The 21,267-nt window shown below is 36.6% G+C and overlaps 1 protein-coding gene across 1 annotated transcript in view; it reads right to left on the bottom strand.

The window, feature by feature from the left end:
• Positions 1-1,942: 1,942 nt before the first annotated feature.
• The window catches only part of LOC133335359 (uncharacterized), a 34,457-nt gene continuing 15,132 nt past the window's right edge, over positions 1,943-21,267 (bottom strand). The window contains exons 2-6 of the mRNA XM_061543640.1: positions 7,250-7,505; positions 7,062-7,182; positions 5,635-6,946; positions 3,508-5,544; positions 1,943-2,875 (exon numbers count right to left, since the gene is read on the bottom strand). Of these exons, the coding sequence (XP_061399624.1) occupies positions 1,943-2,875; positions 3,508-5,544; positions 5,635-6,946; positions 7,062-7,182; positions 7,250-7,505 (4,659 nt within the window). The remainder of the gene's footprint in view (positions 2,876-3,507; positions 5,545-5,634; positions 6,947-7,061; positions 7,183-7,249; positions 7,506-21,267) is intronic.

Below are 21,267 nucleotides of genomic sequence, written 5' to 3'. Positions count from 1 at the left end.
GCTGATGTTTCACATTTGACAAATCGTTATTTGCCACCAAATCATCAGCAGCAGCAGCAACAGCATCATCACCATCACGAACACCCACAGCAACGCAACCAAAGACCTTCAAATGAACGTGTCGAAACTACCATCGAACAACATGAAGTCATTGAATTGCCAACACAAATTGAAATTGTCAAGGATGGCCAACCTATCTATGGCATCCAATCAATGCCCGCTCGCACCGAGGACATGCCAGAAATAAGAAGTCATTATTTACCACCACCACAAGAAATTGAAAATCTCCAACCACCACCAGCTAGCGTGGAAACTAGGGAACAAGAGGTGCCGTTTGAAATGCCCATGCGGACATATTTGCCACCCGTGGAAGTGGAAACAACTATGGCCCCCGAGACCACCACAGCTGCTGCCACCGAAATGCCCACAACAACAACTGAAGAAATCATTTCCACCACAACTACAGAAGTGACCCCTGATTCCACTACCACAACAGAAATGAATGAAGACACCACTACAACGGAACAAATGAGCACCATGCCCATGTCCACCACAACGGAACAGGAAGATATCGACAGCACCACAACTGTAGCAAGCGAAACTACAGCTGTGCCAATCAATCATTATTTGCCTCCCACAGCAATGCCCAAGAATCACTATCTGCCACCTGTTACAGCCATGTTGGAGAAACAATATTTGCCACCATCGGAAATGCCCGAAAAGCAATACCTTCCACCCGCACCGCTAGAGAAACAATATCTTCCTCCCGCACAAATGCTTGCCAACGAATATCTACCACCGGCAAAGCCCGAAACTCACTTCCTTCCACCCGAATTACCCGAAACACAATATCTGCCACCCACAGCCGAACCCGAAAAACAATATCTTCCTCCCGTAGCCGCCACCGAAAATCAATACTTGCCACCTGAAGTACCAGAAAATCATTATCTACCCGCAGCTGCCGATGAAAACACTGCCACTGTCCCAGAAAAACAATATCTTCCACCCATGGATGTAATGTTGCCACCACCTGAACCCCAACCCCAGCCCACCTATCAGCAATACCAAGAACAACTTTTGCGCCAACAACTGGAACAACAAGCCTACCGTGAGGAACAAATGTCCGATATGATTGATGCCATTTCGCAAATGGAAGAGCAAAATATGCTCGCATTGGAACCAAACGACGATGCCGACATCGACAGTCATCAGCCACCACAAATGCAACCTGTTGCCCCCGTTGAGCCGGGCCATGTTTTGCGTGAAGATGGTTATCATTACAAAACCGGCGAAGATAATTTGAGACGTTTCCGTTATCGTCATTAAATTGACGTTCAATTTAAAGAGAAAAACTGGAAGCGATGTTATGTTCACGTTTTGTTAGTTGTTATTCACATACAAATGTTTGTTTGTATGTAATCGTTATTATGATAATTTTTGTTAAATGTTTGATATGTATGTAGGTTTTTTTAAACGACTGTTAATTTTTATTAAAATGAAATTTAAAACGATTTTTTGGAAGTTTCTCTTTTACCAATTATTACATACGTACATACATACATATATATGTATATATTTCCAAACAGGTATCAAGATTGGACATTTATCCCCTGAGAGGCCCAATGACTAAATTACTGACACTTCTGTTGAAAAATTTAGCTTGGTGACTTGTGACAAAGACCTATATTGTAGCATTTTTCTGAAGAGGTAATTTGTACATTTCCAGTAGCACCCTTTCAAGTGACCCAAATAAAATCGATCTTGTCATAATAAAGTGATTGTTATGTTCATGGATTTAAAGCGTTATACCTTGATCCCACTTGGTGAACATTTTACTCCTCATTGCATCTTCAATTGAAAATTATTCAAAATGATCATCAAATTTGTGAATTTTATTTCCAATACACAATTTCCACACACACATACTCATGTATTATGATACTCAATGATTCTGGTTTGAGCTTGTACCACCAGCCTCACCATCCTCCTCCTCCACCGAAGCATTCTCAGGTAACGCTTCAACTTTGTACAGCATAAATTGGACATTGTAATAGGGAATGTTCAGCGTGACGACGAGGCAGTAGAGTAAAATTTGTAAATATTTTGTACGCAAGACATAGGCCGCCCCCTGGCCCTTGGCAAACAATGGATGATCTCGACTCTGACAGTCGAACATAAAATAACCACCATCCGGACCGGCTGCTAGACGACCAAATGCCAAACACTTCTTGGAGCATTGTAATAATCCCAAATTATGATGCGATCGAAAGAAATACAACAAAGCTTCCGCTAAATTCATGCGATTACAATTCGGACGTGAATACAATTTTCCGTAGCACAGCGGCTCAAGGTGTACCTCAAATTTTACATTATCCATTTGACATACAATATCCAGATCTTCGACACGCATTTCATAGTCCCGAATCTGTATGTCGGCAATACTTTGCGCATGGTACCGATCGCCATTGATGATAATCGAATCCACCAGTGCAGAACTCCAATCGACAAGTCTATAAAGGCGTGTAGCACACAGGGCCATTACACAACAGGCCAGATATTGTTTACCACGATTGTTGCTATCGAACACGGCGGCTTGAGGATGTAAATTACCCCACAGTGACCAGAGCCGGTTGTCAATTTCAATATCGAATTTCTTATATTTCGCAACAGCTGCGCCACGGTAAACCCCAGCGGAATTTCTTCGATTTAAACGACTCCATATGGGGAGGCAATGTTCCAGCCATGCAGGGGTTTCATGGTGAGCACATATGGCGGTTTCTTCTTCACCGGGGATGTTGCAGGGCGTTACGCCGGTAAGTAATTGGAGCATATTGGCTGTTAGGGGGGATTTCTTATAAGAGATAATATCGAGCACCTAGAAATAAGAAAAAAATCTGAAAATTTATAAGGTCATGCTTAAGGAATAAAGATTCATAAAAAAACCTTAGACCTTCTACATAACGAACGCATTCTAATTGTAGAAGAACTTTGACATGTTTTTCATCCACAGAAGACCCATAGATGGTTCTCTATCTATAAAATACCCATCGAAGGTTTTATATCTTCAGCAGTTCTTCTTGCTATAGAAGAACTAAAGAAAAAATTTTTGAAGACCCGTAAAGCTGTGGGATACTACACATGGAAAAGGTCTTCGATCTCTTCGATTATAAATGGGAGAAGATCTTATATCATAAAATTGTCCCCTTTAGAAGCTGCTCTTCTGCAATCTCTGTTCTATTTATAAAATATCCATAAAGGCTCCAGAAGGCCAATAGAAGGTCCATATATTCTTCCCCCTTCAAAATAACTATATAATATTATATTCAGAAGACATTCACTCTTTATCAGATCTACAGAAGAAGTGCCAGAAGTGCTACTTATAAAAGTGCCATGAATACTTTTATATCTGTAGGAAGGCTATTGAAGATATAGAAGGTCCTTTTACTATAGAAATCTATATAATATATATATATATATATATATGTAAATCTGTAAAGTATAACTCACCAAAAAAGAATATTCCTTATTTTCCTTCCACGATGGACTGCATGCCCGTTGATCCATATAATACACCATCGACTTTAAATCCGCAAATAAAATCCATGAGGCGGCATTACGTTCACGATAACGCTTAATACCCCTAACAGCTTTCGGTCTCATTTTTCTCCTCTGCACTCCGTCATCTTCTTCCACCTCATCGCCATCACCATTTTGCATTTTATCCAAAACATGCATAGAAGGATACGGATCAAATAAATGATAATAGGTGTCCTTACAAATGGTGTCCTTACAAATGGCGTACGTGCAATTTGACGTTTGCAGCAATAAATATTTTCTCAACTTGTTTGCCCTTTCAATTTGTTGGCCCAGGTCTCCTATAAGACCCAAAGGTTGAAAAACCTTTATCCATATATCGAAGGTGTAATCATCGGCACTGATATTTTTAACAATTCTTTCCGATGAATTGGAAAAATCGTCAATGGCCGTGCAAAGTATAAGGGTGGAATCAATAACTTGATCTATCCTCTGGCTGGTCCATTGATTGTGGGGTTTGAGTATAGCATATAGGATTGCAAGGGTACTGGCAAAGAAGCAGGGTTTAATTTCATCCATAAGACATTCATCACGACCTTCTAAGAATTTACTGCCTTGGATCTTAAAGAGATAGTCCTGGTGGCGTAAATGATAACCATAGAGCAGAGGTTGAGGTGGTGATGGCTCCTTCAACTCGGCCAGGTGGGAGCCGAATTTATGTTTAGTTGGCAACGAAACGTTGTCATCTTCATATTCATTATCTGCAACCACGGTGTGATCATCTTCTTCATCTGCTTCCATTTCGGAAGAGGTCTCTATATTCCGAGGCCATTTCGTTTTTCTTGGCTTCGCTCTCGCCTTGGCCATTTGAAATTCTTCTAGCCGCTCCCTTTCAGCCAGTAATTCATTGTTCAAAAATTCTAATTTGAATTTCTTACTGGCATCACGTTTTTGCTGTTCATTCAGACTGGCTTGATACATGCGTTCCTCCACATTTCTCGGCCATGGCCTATAGCGACCAATTTCCTCATCGGTAATATCGAATACCTTAAATGGTATCACCACGTAATTGGTAATTTCACATCCTTGAGGATTGCAACCGAATTCAATACGCTTTATTAACGAGTCCAATTCAACGGATCTAAGTAAACATCCTGGGGCCTTCTTAAATTGACGATACCCCACCGGGGTAACTGGATAACCAATAAACATATAAAGGAAATTGTAACGCTTGACAAGGACACAACTGAATTGCTGGCATATAACCAAAATCCGATTGTAGTCAATCAGACAATCGAGCAGGACATGTCTTAAGGGTTTCTTCAAATCTGATTTTATGATTCTCTGTACTTTGAGCTCGTAACTGCGATGGCCCAAACACAACGAGGGTATTCTTGACGATAAAATGGCGCCCAACAAATATTGATAGGATTGGAAATCCTCTTCAAATGTTGTTGTGGAATTAAGGGCATAATCGATTAGCTGGCTGGTCCATGAGGATATTTTATAACGGCCTGTGAGGCTGAAAGTAACGAGGCACGACAACAAACCCTTGACCTTGGTTTGTTCCTCATCTAAACGTGGCTGTTTTTGGGAACCCAGAATTATCCACGTACCATCTGACAAACTTTGGAAATTACTGGGACTTGCTAATTCTTCTTCTAGGCTTATCATAGGCGGTTCGTTTGGCGGATGTGTGGGGAATGCTTCATGTACATTATCATAATCCTGATCGTGTTGGACCATATATTTCAATTGTTGCAGATATTCTTGATCGGATCTCAGCAATACCTGACCGGCAGGTTTATACAATTTCGGTCTATCGACAGCCGATTCTGGAAGGGAATCAATTATTTCGCAAACTATTGCCTCCGCCAAATGCTCAATGATTTCAGAATCCTCTAAGAGAGGTATTCGTTCATGTTCCTTTAGGGATTCAATGCTGCAAACCCTTTCCAATTTCTTTTTATCCTTCTTATCTTTTTTGGTCTTCTTTGATTTTTTGGCTTTCTTGTCACCATCTTCTGCCGCATTATTATCATCCGGCTGATCTCCTGCAGCACCACCTTCCGCGGAGTCATCTTTTAGATTTTCAATCACATATGTCTCAGGTGTCAATTTTAATTTGGGATACCTCAACTTCCTTGTTTTCCCATCCATGATGGGCTTGATGCAGCCCACATTGATGGCATGCAAAAACAATTTTCCACCTCGGCGCATTTGCAATGCCTTTTCGTGTAGTATTTTCAAAAGAGATTCAAAATTCGAATGCATCTGCAGGACGGCATAACCTTTGGACATATAATCTTCAGGATCCAATACTTGTCCCACCTTTCCCCGGCGAAATGGATCATAGACGTAGAACAACTCACCATCCCTCCAAGTGGACACCACCGAATTATCGATTTGTATTAAAGCTGCCTCCCATTTGGCATCGAACAAACCTTTCAGGCCAAACGCCAGCAAAGAATCCATGAACTTTTTACACGACTCGTTAACGGTACCCGTATAGAAGAAAGCGGCCTTTTTCAATGAGGCCTTAAAGGTGCCCAAAACATATTTATCTGGCAGATCGTTGACATTTATCTGCTGATTATCTTTCAATTTCAGCTTGCGTCTCAGACTTTTATAATAGGCCGTTCCAAGGCGTATTAGTTCATCCACTGTATCCGACTGCCATTCCATTGGCCTTTCGATCAATGCATACAATATGGCCATGACCGAGATCAACATGGATGGATTTGGTATTAAATCTGAATTCGGTTGAAATAGGCCATTATTACAACCCGGTATTAGGGCAAAGCTTTCATTCACCACAATCCACAGTTTGTGCAACGTCTTCGGTTGGGGTTTCTTGGCCAAGGGTTCTGGGATCTTACCAAAACTTTTCAAATAGATTTCATACAAACGGAATTCCTCGTCCATATTAGCCTGGCTAATGTTTACCACCAAATGGACCAAATGTTCGACGAAATTAGTTGAAATCAGTGAACATCGGCCGTTCTCAAAATCCCGCTCACAATTCTCTGCCCGCCCATTGGGATCGAAAATGTAATAGGAATTTTTACATCTTTTCCATATCAACAAATATAGGTGGGCGGAACAAAGGACACAGGCATTGTATTTGTTGAAATACAAACTCATTGCCTTATAAATGTTGGGTTCACATCTCAGGGCACCCTTGAAATGCAGTTTCAAGTCCAGCTCTGCTTGCCTCTCTTGTATTTGGGGTATAATATCGTAATCGCCACCGGGGCTTTTATAATTCATTTTATGGCTTTTGGCAATCAGTTTGTCAGCCATTTTCAAGATGTTATCCAACGTTTCCATAGTCCAAAAGTCAGCATTTAAACGAAAACTTTCTACGAAGGCTACAAAAAGGCAGGCCATTTCTTTGGGTCGGTTATATGATCTTGAATCAAAAGAATGATCAGATAAAGATTTTGTATCAAATTTAAATCTTGGTTATCAGGACTTGGTACTTTTAAACATGTGTTGAAATATTTTAAACTCAAACACTTACTTACCCCTTCTTTTTTATTAGTGTTTCCAATGTGAGAGCCCGGGAACCAAAAACTACCTGGGCCCTAAATGTCTTTTCCAAATCATTGGGTATTTTATAAACCATAAGTTCCGCATTATTGCAATCTGTGGATTACATTTTTATTTCAATGTTTTGTTTTATGTTTCAATTGCCGAATTCAAAATTTTTTACCAAATTTATGCACCGCAGCATCTATAAAACGACGATCCAAATCACTTTCCCTCTGCTGCAAACCCAAATTCCAAGTCCACAAATCCTTTGACGTTCTACCCGTTATTATGTCAATTTTCTTTAGCTGTTGATTATCAAATTGTTGTTGTAGCACCCGGGGATTATAGGTACTAAAGGGTATGCCATCGGTGGGATAAAAATTTGGTGGCTCACTTTCATTGATATACACACCACTTTTGGGACGTTGTAATTCAAGCTGTGTGGTGGGGCAGGAGGAAAGAAGAGTATGACAATTAGAAAAAAAGATCTCAAGAAAGATCATTTGATATAGAATATAATAGGGGTTCTGTACAGTTAAATAAGGTGTTCTTTTCATAAAAACAACAACGAATGGTATTTTATATACAGAAGACTCCACAGAAAGACTAAAGGTTATATACAAGTTGTACTATATATAGAAGATCTAATAATATATATTTACTATACAAGAAAAAAGAGGACATATAAAAGATTTCCTAGGAATACAATATCTATAAAGTCTTCCGTTTATAAAAGCTCTAAGGAACTAAAGAAGGTCTCCTAACTATAGGTCAAAGAGGCATATAGGGCCTACATAAGTTAGTCTATCAATAAAATTTATCTACAGAAGACCTGTGGAAGATATTTTAAACTTTTGGGAAGTTTTCTCAATTAGTATCTATATTTATACTATATAAATGCCCTTCCTATAAGGTAAGGGTTTAATTGACTCCCTCGCTGAACCGACTGTCGATCGACCGAAATTATATAAACTTGCCGGTCAGGTATTGCTGAGATCCGATCAAGAATATTTGCAACAATTGAAATATATGGCCGAACATGATCAGGATTATGATAACCTGCATGAAACATTTCCCACACATCCGCCAAACGAACATCCTCTGATAAGCCCGGTAATTCCCAAAGTCTGACAGATGGTACATGGATAATTCTGGGTTCCAAAGCCAATGTCATGGGTTTGGTGTCGTACCTCGTTACCCTCTGCCTCACAATACGTTATAAAATACGCTCATGGACCAGTCAGTTAATCGACTATGTCCTTAATTCGACAACAACATTTGAAGAGGATTTTCAATCGTATCAATATTTGTTGGACGCCATTTTATCACTAAATTGTTGTGCAGCTACGAGCTCAAGGTACATATTAGAAAATAGCCTATTTTAATTCAAGAACTAACCGAAATCAGTGATCCAATGTCGTGCCTTGTTACTCTCAGGCTGGCAGGGCGTTATAACATATATTCAAAGACCATTCAAGTAATATATTCTACTGCAATGGAAATTGAAGAAAATAATAAAGACTGTCAATATTTTTTGGGCGCCATTTCGACATTACGAATGCACACATTGGGTTTGAAACAACAACATAAATTTCATTTATGTTTTTACTGGCTCTTCAGTTGGCCAGAGTTATGTCAGTTTCAATGGAATCATTCATGTGTCTTACATGTCAAGAAAACCTATAAAATGTATGCTAGAAATCAAAAGTGATCCGCACATGAAGGATTTCATATATCTAAGATTTTCAGTAAAGCACTTATGAATTGCAGAAATAGAGAAATTTTAACGTAAATAGTGAAAATTATCATGGATATATATCCGATAATATTCCCAACATATCTAGGTTTAACCAAACTTCAAGGGTGTGATATGTGAGTGGGTGACACTGTATATACCACATATTAGACATGTTTTTTTTTTCTTTTTTGTTCTCTTTTATGCGTCCTCCTACATAACCCAATTCTGTTACTATGGTTTCCATAGCCACTATTCACAACAACACAAGAATGTAAGTAACCTCATAAACATAGCAGCTATGTATGTGTGTGTGTGTGTGTGTGCGTTTTCCCCTCAATTGACAGAAACACCTCTCCCACCACCCCCTATGACTCATGTTTTATAATACGCATACACTCATATATATTCACCTATACTCTGTAAAACGTATCATAATGGGTGACAGTAATGCCATATCTGAAATACAAACAAGTATGCAAGCAGAACAAACACACGTACGCACATGTGTACATAGTAACAAATTTACATAAAATATAGTAGACATCAGACTACTGCTGTTCTAAACCGACGAAGCCATATGAACTTTTAAACCAAGGCAGAGTTCCTCAGCATAACTAATTATTGTCATTACAATTGAAATAGAGGTTAATCCAGAACATAGGGGGTTCATTACATTAACTCACAGCACATATACACAAATACACTTTGGACAATTTTTACAAAGGCAAATACTGAAGTTCATTGATTCAAATTCTGGGAGTCCTATCACATTGATCTTAAACAACAGTACATACTTCATAAATTACCAGAGAATTATTTAGATACACAAAGCCGTACATAACCAGAATAGCTGCATTATTCTTTGGAAGGAATTAGTAGCACCTAAGAGGATTGCCTACCACACACAAACACGTAGATTAGAACATTGCTCACATACATTAACACAAAACATTATTAACAGGATCCAGAACAATAGGGACGAATGACGAAACGAGAATTGCAGGAAAATAAAAACTAAAGCTTCACTTTTCAAATTTGTCATAACAAAACAGACTTTTTGCTCGGCCTTAATTTTAATTTTTTTTATACATTCTAGTTTTGCTTCACATTGCCTTATCACAACTCCATAGCCATGCCACCGTGGTGGTATTATAAAAATGTTTAAATAAAAACAAAAAATTCTTACAAATGATAACAACAACCGTTAACATTCATACATACACTTGTCATTGTGAACGAATGACAACCATTTCAGAGAATCAGCCACGTAAGTAAACAAACAAAGAGCAGGTGTTTAAAATGTACACACACATATCAAATATGTCTGGCTAACAAATACATGCACACACATGGACAGATGATAAACAATGAAATATTGAGTGTACGTTATGACACTCACCTGTATTGTGATTTGATTATTTGCACCTTTCCATCAAATGCTGAGAGAAATATAGAGAGGGAGAGAGTGTGTGGGTGTTCGTTCCAACTAAGAAGAGTAACTAAACTGATATTGTCAATAGGTTGATGAGCGTATAATAGACCAATTGGAATATATAATAAAAATATATATGGAAATTATTCTATGAGATATGGGAGAACCATTAATTATGGAAGTCTCTCTACAATGAAATCATAGGTAACATTTTATATCCTTCGCCATATGATGGAGGATATATTAAAATTTCTCATTTTATGAGTATAGAGTATATGTATTCCTGATCAGTTGCATATGACTTGCATATGTTTTGGCCCAGCTAAAATCGAGTTATCCATTTTGTCAATATATTTTACAGCAAAATAGCAAACATTTCTGGGAAAATTTACAATTACAGTATTTTTCGGTTAATTGCACATCAAAATTTGCACAATTTTTCGTTCAATTAACCGAGAAACCAATTATCCGATACCCGCTTAATTGAACTGTTTGTTCAATTACAGAAATCACGCATAATTCGGCGAAATTAATTTCTAATGTTATTGTTAAATACAAATTTAACAAATATGATTTCTCGCGGCTTTTCCATAGAAATAAACATATGTTTTCAATTAGTAGAGATGTACCATAGAATTTTTCATAAATGATGTCAAATATGTATGTAAAGCCAGTAAGGACTGGGCCGACTATATGATACCCTTCACCATTTTGGTGTATTCCACATATGTATCCTAATAGACGTCGTTCTTCGAGGAACATTGACATGAACTTGAACGATATTAAATATGTGATCTTTATCTATCTATATTTATGTGAACCGACTAACATCAATCCATCCATATGGCTTTTTACAACCTATGCTAAATTTCAAATTGGAAGTTTGGTGCACCATTTACCTAAAATCCAACGAAAATATATGTGGGAGCTATATCTAAATATGAACCGATTTCAACGAAACTTATAAGAGATTAATTTATATTAACTTCAGTACATAGTACAAAATTGTGTGAAAATTGGACAAGCTTTGGGACTTTCGCACACAACTTAAATAAAAACGGAAGAAAATACATGTATAAAGGAGCTATATCTAGTTCTGAACCGATTTTTACAAAACTAGCACAAATCATTCTAGACTTAATTCAGTACGCTATGCAAAATTTCGTGCAAATCGAAAAATATTAAGGTCGGACGAAAATATATATGGAAGCTATATTGAAATCTGAACCGATCTTCACGAAATTGGAAATCGAAATCGGATTATAAATGCTACCTACACTTTGTTTATAGACGGACGGGCATGCATAAATCGACTCAGAAAGTGATTCTATGCATATTCTAAAATGTAACCATGGGTCTATAAAAATGCCAGATTATTTTTCAATACAAATGCAATTAACTGGTGAAAAATAAGGGGAAATTTATATTAGATGACATGCATTTTGAACCAATTAAACGGGAAAATCAATTAACAGGGTTTAATTATCCGAGGAAATTTACATGTGTTTTCGTATGCAATATTTTTTTGTCCCATCATGTGGTTCAATTAAGCGGGGAAACCAATTAACCGTAGGGTCAATTAACCGAAAAATACTGTACAGTTTCAACTGAACCTAAAGCATTGAAAGATACCAAGTTAACCTATTTTTAAAATTCAAATAAACATTAGAATATTTCCACATATTCATTTTCAGTTGCATATGTTTTGACAACCACTGTATTTGTCCACGTGTTCACAAAGTCTTCTTACCAAAGTACCTTCCGATTTTCAAAGAAGTTATTCTTAGAGAAAATTTTCTTACAGAATGTCAGAAGGCTCTTTTAAAGAAGACAAGAAGTTCATATTATAGAAGAATTTCACCATATTACATAAATAGAAAATATTCTTGTAGACGATCGGAATCTCTGCTTATATGTGACAAGAAGAGCACCTTATCAAAAGAACAGATTAGATCAGAATGTGTTATTTTAGAGGAAAAGAAGGTATTCTTACAGAAGAAGGACAGAAAGTTTGCTTAGTAGAAGAAGAACACAAGGGCACCGTACAGAAGACAACCAAAGAGTCCTCTTAATAAAAAACAGAAAAATATCGTAAGGACTTCTTAAGAAAAAGATGTATTTGTATTATTTTTTAAGACCAGGAAGTCTCCTTATAATTGAAGACCAGTAGAAGAACAGAGGTCCTTCTAACAGAGGGCGACCAGGTGGACTCGTTAAAGCGAAATCGCAGAAAATCGTCTTACAGAAGAACCCTTAGAAAGGTCTTATCCCAAAAAGTCTTCTTACGGTAAAAAACCAAATGGTCTCCAACATAAGAAGAACGGAACATATCTAGAAAGTCTTCTTTGAAGAGCCGAAATTTATTTTACAGAAAAATATGAGAAGGTTTTCTTTAAAAAGAAGATCAGAATGTATTGTTTTTATGAGAGCAGTAATTTTTCATATAATAGAAGATCAGTAGAAAAACAAAAAAAAAACCAGAAGTCTTTCTACCAAAATAAGACCAGGTGGCCTTTTTAAAGTGAAAGTTCAGAAGATCTTCTTACGAAGAACCCCAAAATTTTCCTACCCAGAAGATCTTCTTACAGTAGAAGACCAGAAGGTCTCCTAGACTTCTAACAGAAGGAGGTCTTTTGACCATTAGAAGCTAAGAAGGTCCGCTTACAGATCAAGATAAGAAGACTAGATGATCACAAACTTGAACGTTTTCTTATAGATGAAGACCAGAAAGTCTTACTACTGAAGAACAACGGAAAGTCTTATTACACCAGAGATTTTTTTAATTTAATTTGATTTAAAATAAAAAACCATTTATTCAATATGTTCCAAATTTTACCACTTTATTCTGGACCTACATAGCTATAGTATGAATTAATATAAATATAATCCTGACCTCATTTCCCAGCTTAGGCGATTTTCCAAAAAAAATAATTTTCTTAAGACCGCCATTATCGAGCGACGTCAATAATCCCAATCCATACCCAAAGCCAGATATGTACTCTTTCTAGTTGCATTGGAATTTTGAGATTTGGATGTACCAGTGATCGTCGCCGTTGAAATGGAGGACTTTTCTTTATTTGCAAAAACAAAAACAACGCTTTGCCAAACTATGTTCTTCTTTAAGTCTTCAGATACATGTATGCAAAGGTACAAGTCTTCAACATAGTGTATGCTCATTTGCCAGGTGGTAGAAAATCGGCTTATAGCAGAAAAATACCAGAAGATCTTCTTACATTGGAATATCAGAAGTATTTTTGCAATAGAAGACCAGAAGGTCAGAAAAAAGTCTAAAGTTCTTACAATAGAATATCGGAAGCTCCATTTATAGTGGGTGATCAGCAGGTCTACTTATATAGATTTCTATCAATTTAATAGCATTCTACTTAAGATCAATAGAATTTTACCATTCAATTTAAGGGTTTCTACCAGTAGGACATTTGAAGAAGTCCGTATGATTTATAATAATATACCTATATTCCAAGGATAGGCATTAAAGAACCTGAAAAAAGTTTATAAAGGTTTTATGGTATAACAAATTCCACGTACATTTGAAATCATTTATAATGAAATATCGGTTAAAACGTCACAATTCTGCCATATATTTGATATCGTTTATAACGATAAAGCGACCAATTCGGCCAATTAAAGCGACCAATTTCGCTAGTCCCTTGAATTGAATATTGAATAAAAATAGGTTATCCGATGCGAAACATATTTTAATACTATATTTTAATTTCAGATTCAAATAACACAGATCTAATTAAACAAACATTAACATTGATAAATATTTGTTATAACTTCAAACACGCGTCTTATCTTTATACAGACATATGTATGTATGTGTCACCTACTATGGTTAGCAAAATAACAAATAAAATAGCATTTGCTAAATAGTATGCGGAATTGCGACAGCGACACTATCTAAATCACCCCCCACAAATATGTTCAGAGACACACTATCTAGCCAAGTCGGTCGTTACACGTTAATAGAGCTAACTGATATTATTTAGTCATCTGGTAGCCGACTCGTAGAACTACAAGTTAACCTGCCAACCGACACACATACACACATGAACGAACGAACACACAATACCACTCATGCATAGTTCCACAATTTGATTGTGACACGAAATGTTCTGACGACTGATATGATGTGAGCGTAAAAATAGAGAATTTGTTCGCCCATTTGCCCGTTTGCTGTTCTGGCGAGCTTTATTCTGGTGTATATTGGGCCAAATACAATAAGATCGTATATTTGTTTAGAATTTTGATATTGTTTAACATGCTCGTATTTTTAATTTTTTCTGGTAAAATCAATTTATAAAAAAAAATGATGGTATATTAATGCTTAGTAATTGAAGACAAAAAAAGGCAGATTGTTATCAAAGCAATAGTGTATCACTCGTTATTTGCCGACAGATACACATATACCATAAGCCTATAGGATTTATTATTAAAGAATATTTTGTTGGGGTCCCTAATATTTATTAAAGAATATTTTGTTGGGGTCCCTAAGAGGCGTGGATTTATTAAAGAATATTTTGTTGGGGTCCCTAAGAGGCGTGGATTTATTAAAGAATATTTTGTTGGGGTCCCTAAGAGGCGTGGATTTATTAAAGAATATTTTGTTGGGGTCCCTAAGAGGCGTGGATTTATTAAAGAATATTTTGTTGGGGTCCCTAAGAGGCGTGGATTTATTAAAGAATATTTTGTTGGGGTCCCTAAGAGGCGTGGATTTATTAAAGAATATTTTGTTGGGGTCCCTAAGAGGCGTGGATTTATTAAAGAATATTTTGTTGGGGTCCCTAAGAGGCGTGGATTTATTAAAGAATATTTTGTTGGGGTCCCTAAGAGGCGTGGATTTATTAAAGAATATTTTGTGGATTTTTATTAAAGAATATTTTGTTGGGGTCCCTAAGAGGCGTGGATTTATTAAAGAATATTTTGTTGGGGTCCCTAAGAGGCGTGGATTTATTAAAGAATATTTTTTAATGGTCCTCAAGAGGCGTGGATTTATTAAAGAATATTTTTCAAGTCCCTAAGAGGCGTGGATTTATTAAAGAATATTTTGGGGTCCCTAAGAGGCGTGGATTTATTAAAGAATATTTTGTTGGGGTCCCTAAGAGGCGTGGATTTATTAAAGAATATTTTTTTGGGGTCCCTAAGAGGCGTGGATTTATTAAAGAATATTTTTTTGGGGTCCCTAAGAGGCGTGGATTTATTAAAGAATATTTTTTTGGGGTCCCTAAGAGGCGTGGATTTATTAAAGAATATTTTTTGGGGTCCCTAAGAGGCGTGGATTTATTAAAGAATATTTTGTTGGGGTTCCTAAGAGGCGTGGATTTATTAAAGAATATTTTGTTGGGGTTCCTAAGAGGCGTGGATTTATTAAAGAATATTTTGTTGGGGTTCCTAAGAGGCGTGGATTTATTAAAGAATATTTTGTTGGGGTTCCTAAGAGGTGTGGATTTATTAAAGAATATTTTGTTGGGGTTCCTAAGAGGCGTGGATTTATCAAAGAATATTTTGTTGGGGTTCCTAAGAGGCGTGGATTTATTAAAGAATATTTTGTTGGGGTTCCTAAGAGGCGTGGATTTATTAAAGAATATTTTGTTGGGGTTCCTAAGAGGCGTGGATTTATTAAAGAATATTTTGTTGGGGTTCCTAAGAGGCGTGGATTTATTTAAGAATATTTTATTGGGGTCCCTAAGAGGCGTGGATTTATTTAAGAATATTTTATTGGGGTCCCTAAGAGGCGTGGATTTATTTAAGAATATTTTATTGGGGTACATAAGAGGCGTGGATTTATTAAAGAATATTTTGTTCCACGTTTGAAGATATATGAAATCAAAAATTCATTTCAGTTTTATTTTTCAAAAATGTGACAATTTATGGAGAAGGTACCAGAGGGATTGGATTCTAGGAAGAGGTAACGGAAAGCGTGGCCGAATAGACCCCATCTTCAGATGAAATATAGAGTTTTTAAACACTTTTAATTTTGATTCTTAATTACGATTTGCACATATCCAAAATGTTGATCATTTGTGAGGCAAGTACCAGAATTACTGGTCATTATAGAAAATATTAGGTAGTGCGATGATTAAAAAATCAGTAGAACAGAAGGTCATTGTACAGAAGACAAGCAAAAGATCATTTTAAAGAAGATTAACAGAAGGTCTTCTTTTAGAAGAGAATCAGAGGGTCCTTTTACAAAAAATTACCACAAGGACTTTTTAAAAACCAGTAAGGAAAGTAGTAAAGTCGGACAGGGCCGACTATATGATACCCTTCACCACTATGGGTATATTAAACAGGACTATTATCATGAAATTGGATGAAATAAAATATGCGATATTTATCTAAATGTGAATCTACCTAGATCTATCCATAAAGTATGTAAATCGACTTCAAACAAATATAAATAGGTCATCCGTTGGGCTATGTCTGCACTTCTAGAAAACGCAACTATATAATTTTATGCTCAATTTTGTACGATGTGCAAACTTTGATGTCAATCTGACTAACATGAGGAGTTTGATGCCCAATTTACTTGAAATCGGGCGAAAATATATATAGAAGATCTATCCAAATATTAAGCGATTTCAAACAAACTTGTCACAGGTTAGGTTATACTAATTTCAGAACGTTTTGTTCTTATTGGTTCCTTGGTGCGTCAATTACTTAAAATCAATCTATAATAAAAGAGAGCTATATCTATCTAAATCTGGACCGATTTTCACGAAACTTGGCAGACATCATTCTAGACCTAAATGATTAGGCTGTACCAAATTTCGTGCAAATCGAAAGATATATAGGGACTTTGGGGCACCATTTACATGAAATCGGACGAAACTATATATGGGAGCTATATATAAATCTGGACCGATTTTCTCGAAAGTTGGCAGACATCATTCTAGGCTCAATTCAGTACGTTATGCCAAATTTCGTGCAAATCGAAAGATATATAGGGACTTTGGGGTACCATTTACATGAAATCGGACGAAACTATATATGGGAGCTATATATAAATCTGGACCGATTTTCTCGAAACTCGGCAGACATCACCCTAGGCTTAATTCAGCACTTTATGCCAAATTTCGTGCAAATCGAAAGATATATAGGGACTTTGGGGCACCATTTACATGAAATCGGACGAAACTATATATGGGAGCTACATCTAAATCTGGATCGATTTTCTCGAAACTTGGCAGACATCACTCTAGGCTCAATTCAGTACGTTATGCCAAATTTCGTGCAAATCGAAAGATATATAGGGACTTTGGGGCACCATTTACATGAAATCGGACGAAACTATATATGGGAGCTATATCTAAATCTGGACCGATTGTTACGAAACTTGGCAGACGTCATTCTAGACCTTAATGATTAGGCTGCACACAATTTCGTGCAAATCGAAAGATATATAGGGACCGTTTACATTAAATCGGTTAAATATATATATGGGAGCTATATCTAAATCTGAACCGATTTTTCCCAATTTCAATAGGGTTCGTCCTTGGGCCGAATAAGTGACCTATGCCAAATTTCATCCAATTCGGATCATAAATGCGACCTGTACTTTGTTTACAATTTAACATGGACAGACAGACGGACGGACATGCATAAATCGACTTAGAAAGTGATTCTATGCATATTCTCAAAAGGGACCATGGGTCTATCTCGATTATTTTTGCCTGTTACAAACATATGCACAAAGACATAATACCCTGTACCACAGTGTGGTGAAGGGTATAATAAGATCAGAAAATATATTTACAGTAGAAGACCAGAAGGTCGCCTACACAAGGAGACTAGTCTTCTAAAAGAAGATGGCCAGCAGAAAAGACTATAAGAAGACAATAGGGTCCCCTTACAGATAAAGATGAGAAGACTAGAGGATCAGAAAATAGAAGGATTTCCTACAAGTGAAGACCAGAAGGTCTTCCTATTGAAGAACACCAGATGGTCTTATTACCTCAGAAGGTATTCTTAAGGCGTTTGAACTAGGATAAATGTAATCAGTGAAGATCTTCCCTATTTTCCAGCTTGGTTTATGGTCGAAAATATACGATATTCCAAAAATAATTTTCTAGGTGCTAATTTTCGAGTGAAGTCCATAATCCTTGTTCATACCAGAGCCAGATATGTACTTTTTCTAGTTGCATTGGAATTTTAATATTCGGATGTACTAATCGTCGTCATTTCCTCATACCCTAGCTGACCACTCACATCATCGGCTCAATTCCTTCACCAAATTATCTAAAATGTGTTTTGTAGGTTTTGGTCCTCGGAGGCATTTAATTTCACAATTTGTGCCCTAATCGTAACTCTATCATAGCCCTGTCATTTGTGATACTGATATTTGCTTTTATATATAATTATTTTATATTTCCCTGAATGCATTACTCATTACATTCCTGCCTCATGAATAACTGAACATGATGTGTTTGTAGGTAGGTATGTGCATATGTGATATACATTTTCAATGAAACGTCTCTAGAAATATAAACATAATGCATTATGAACAATGTCACATACCATACACGCACACACATATTTATGCATGGTATATGACATATACTCCAGTGTATTTTTGTTGCAACCATTGTACACATACACGCGATTGATAAGATTACAACGAAGTATAATGGAAAACAAGTTGAAACGTAGAAAGAAAACACGCTGAATTTATGAACGTTCAAGTACCACATTCACTATATCAGATATTGGTAAATGTGTGTGTGTGTGTAGGTTGATGTACGAGAAGCTCATTCAGATGCCTTGAAATCCATACATTCATTTGTATGGATACTTCATTAGCCGATTAAGTCTACAACGCAATGTCTCGCACACGAGAAGCAGATTCGCGTCTGTGAGCGTCCCCGTCTCGCATTTAGACAAGGCTGCACTGCACTCAGATCTTCGACTACTCGCATTTAACAAACGTGTCTGAATGTCTTTTGATGGTGTTGTTGTTTGCCAACATCCAAGTTTCACTGTGTGTATATTCACAATATTAGGTTGTCCTGGAAAAAAGGATCAATACAAGAATTTGTATCCTGTGTATACAAAGCTATGTTATGGTAATATTTGACATTATTTTCAATGTGAATATTTCAATTTTAATTTTTTGTAATAGTAAATATTTCCATTTGCCCGCACACACCAATATTCGTGAATAAAAATGCTGTCGTATCTTTTTAGTACAATGTAGCAACACGCGCACATTCATCACGAGCGCATGCTAACGTGAGAACGATTTTTCTTTCAGATATGTGGAATCTCTAAATAAAAGAGCGCCTCGCACAAGTTTACTAACCTTTTTTCTCTGGCTCAGTTAGTCAGGCAGGCACTCAGTCTGTTTGTCTGCCGTATGGCTAGCTTTGTTTATTTTTTGCGTTCTCTTATCGGTTGTTGGGTTTTACTTTTTCTACAACTACACCAAAGCGAGCAGAATCGTCGTCGTCACAACCACACAGACACATCGTTTTATTTCGATATTTGCTTGGCATATAAATATACTGTGAATGCTGAGAATAAATACCCAAGACTACTACCATGCCAGACAATGAATTCACAAACTCACACAAATACAATTTGATGTGAGCATAAGAGCACGACGTTGTGCCATAGTCATCATGTTCGTGTGCATGCAATGGATTCGTGTATATATTTATGTAGGTAGGTAGTGTGTTTATTAAACAACATTGGAATTTGGACTTTGTATTGGGAAGACATGAGGAGTCGGCTTTTGATCGAATACAAAGGAAATGGAGAGGAAAATAATAAAAAAAATTTAAGAAACGCTGGTTAAGAATATAATATCTGTATGCGAACGCTCAAAACATTGTTACAAAGTTCGTTGCGAGACAAACAAATATTTAAGGTTGTGCTAAGGTTCTGCTTTCACTGGAAGAAAAAATCCGAAGGGATTAAATCGATTTCTTAAGCCGCCCTTAGATTGCATTAAAAAGTAACGGCTAATTCCGATGATGTTGTCTCCTGCAGGGCGTCCCTGATTGCTTGATATTTAACGATCTACAATCTGAAATATAGAAAAATCCCATTTATTTATTAAGTAACATCCTTTGGTGCACTAAAATCGTACCGAAGGCCCTGTTAATGCAAAATTTGTTATCCTACAAGACCAAGTTTCATTTTGAAAATTTATGACTGAATAAGATGGGGTTTTGATTTTATAGATTGGTACACACATTGTACACACATTCTCGCTTTAAAATAGTCGATTTTTTATTTTTATTAATTTGAACCTATAACTTCTCAAAATGTCTCATTTAAATTTCAAGTGAAAATCTCAACTACTCTTGAAGATATAGCCGATTTATTGTGTCAGCATGAAGAGATTGCAAAACAGCGTTTTTACGGATGACGGGCACGATAACCCAAAAACTAATAATTCAATACGTTCCAAACATGTTATTCTGGACGTACATAGCTATCCTATGAACTGGAATAAATATATTCGGTAAAACTCTGCTTATTTCCTTGTTTTTTTTTTTCAATTTTCCAAAAATAATTTGCCTATGTCCCCCATTTTGCTCATTTTCGTGCGAAGCCAATAATCATAGTTCATACCAGAGCCTACATATCTGGCTCTTTATAATTGCGTTGAAATTATGAGATTCAGATGATTCAAGTCATCGGCAATCATGCTTACCTCCGAAAAGGAGTTAATTTCAAAAAACAACATTAATTAACTTAATTACAACAACAACGTGCCGATCATATGATACCCTACTCTAACTTTCTACGGATCTATATTCCAAACTTGAGCTCAATTTCGATACATTTTCAATTTCTTAACCGATTAGAGGTCTTTCTTACCCTGCCATCTTTTCCGAATCATTTTTTCTCGTAGTGAACATTTACGCCATAAGGGTCAAATTTTGTTATTTTACACACAAAAATCTCATTTGTCCCGTTTAATATTTTCCGATTATTATCAAAACAGGCAATATAATTGATAATCCAGATTCCCTTCCTTGTTGCATTTGTGAAGTTCGGCGTA

Source organism: Musca vetustissima, unplaced genomic scaffold (genome assembly GCF_032173495.1).
Source record: "Musca vetustissima isolate MV318-11 ecotype Yass unplaced genomic scaffold, APGP_CSIRO_Mvet_v1 utg7685, whole genome shotgun sequence".
Lineage (NCBI taxonomy): Eukaryota > Metazoa > Arthropoda > Insecta > Diptera > Muscidae > Musca > Musca vetustissima.
This window is presented reverse-complemented; position numbering and strand designations above follow the sequence as displayed.